The following is a 1132-nucleotide window of genomic DNA, read 5'->3' on the forward strand; positions in this document are numbered from 1 at the left end:
AAGATTCTTCAAAAATCATCTTTTGTGTTCCACTGGAAAAAAGTCGACTGCACCAAATAATTCAAAAATATTTCAGAGTGAAAAAAAAAGTAATGAAAATGAATATGAATATGTCATTGAATATGTGGAGCTGACTTGAAATATGCTATATGATTGTACTCAAATTAATGTTCAAAATAAACATAAAATGGAAAAAAAAGAATATGTGGAGTTGAATACCCTCCATACTTTAACCTATTAACATTGTTTCTACAACAACCAAATAAAATACCAGTAATTTTGGGCAGTGTACCAAGGTGATGGGTGACAGGGTGGGCTGCTGGCTCAGTAGGCAATACCACCAGGGCGGCAGAGGGGTCCTGAGGCAGAGGCAAAACTGGTTGCAAGGGGCTGGGCATGGTTGCAGAGAAGCCGGGGGTCAAGTTCTGGTGCAATGCTGCATGATTGAGACCTGAACAGAGACATGGAAAGCTGCTTAATGATGAAAGATTTTATCTTATGTTTCAATACTAATGGGCAATTCATTGATTATTTAGTAGGGTAAAACTAATTAACCAACACATGCAGAAATTCAACAAGACAGTGAAGTATATTGTAATCTAATATCATCAAAATAGCAAAAACAGACGGCATTTGCTTACCATAAGAGTGTCCCATCCAGAGGGAGGGACTTCCTGTCCGAGGCATCCAGTGATGATGGGCGGGATGGGCGTGAGCAGATGGCTCAGCGCCTAATTGGCTACCGCCTGGCACAATAAGGTGTGAGGTCAAATCTCCATGGCAACTACTGGAGGGGTGGATCCTGGCAAAGTCAACTCTGCCTTTGTTTTCCCTGAAGGGAAGCCATCAAAATGGCACAAAGTTAGGCCCAATCCCAATTCTATTTTATACCCCTTCCCCGCCACCTCCGCCTACCCCTTCCCCTTGTCCCTTGAAACAGAGTGTCAAGGGGTAGGGGTGAAAATATTCCCCTAAGAATTGGGACACCACTACTATGCCGTCACACGTCATCATACATCATCTAGCTCCTACTATACACACACCTATACTGGTGTGCATAGAGCCTTTAATTACCGTTCTATATTAATGCGCTGCTTACTGACACACACACACACACACACACACACACACA

General features: G+C 42.7%; 1 protein-coding gene across 3 annotated transcripts in view; it reads right to left on the minus strand.

The window, feature by feature from the left end:
• LOC107684084 (BAH and coiled-coil domain-containing protein 1-like) overlaps window positions 1-1132 on the minus strand; it is a 112272-nt gene that overhangs the window by 34047 nt on the left and 77093 nt on the right. For 2 of the 3 annotated variants that reach the window (XM_016480250.1, XM_016480249.1), the window contains exons 7-8: window positions 642-832; window positions 293-451 (exon numbers count right to left, since the gene is read on the minus strand). In XM_016480250.1, the coding sequence (XP_016335736.1) occupies window positions 293-451; window positions 642-832 (350 nt within the window). The remainder of the gene's footprint in view (window positions 1-292; window positions 452-641; window positions 833-1132) is intronic. The other variant, XM_016480251.1, reaches the window with a different exon arrangement.

The sequence above is a fragment of the Sinocyclocheilus anshuiensis genome, unplaced genomic scaffold (genome assembly GCF_001515605.1).
Source record: "Sinocyclocheilus anshuiensis isolate Anshui unplaced genomic scaffold, SAMN03320099.WGS_v1.1 scaffold553, whole genome shotgun sequence".
In the NCBI taxonomy this organism is placed as follows: domain Eukaryota; kingdom Metazoa; phylum Chordata; class Actinopteri; order Cypriniformes; family Cyprinidae; genus Sinocyclocheilus; species Sinocyclocheilus anshuiensis.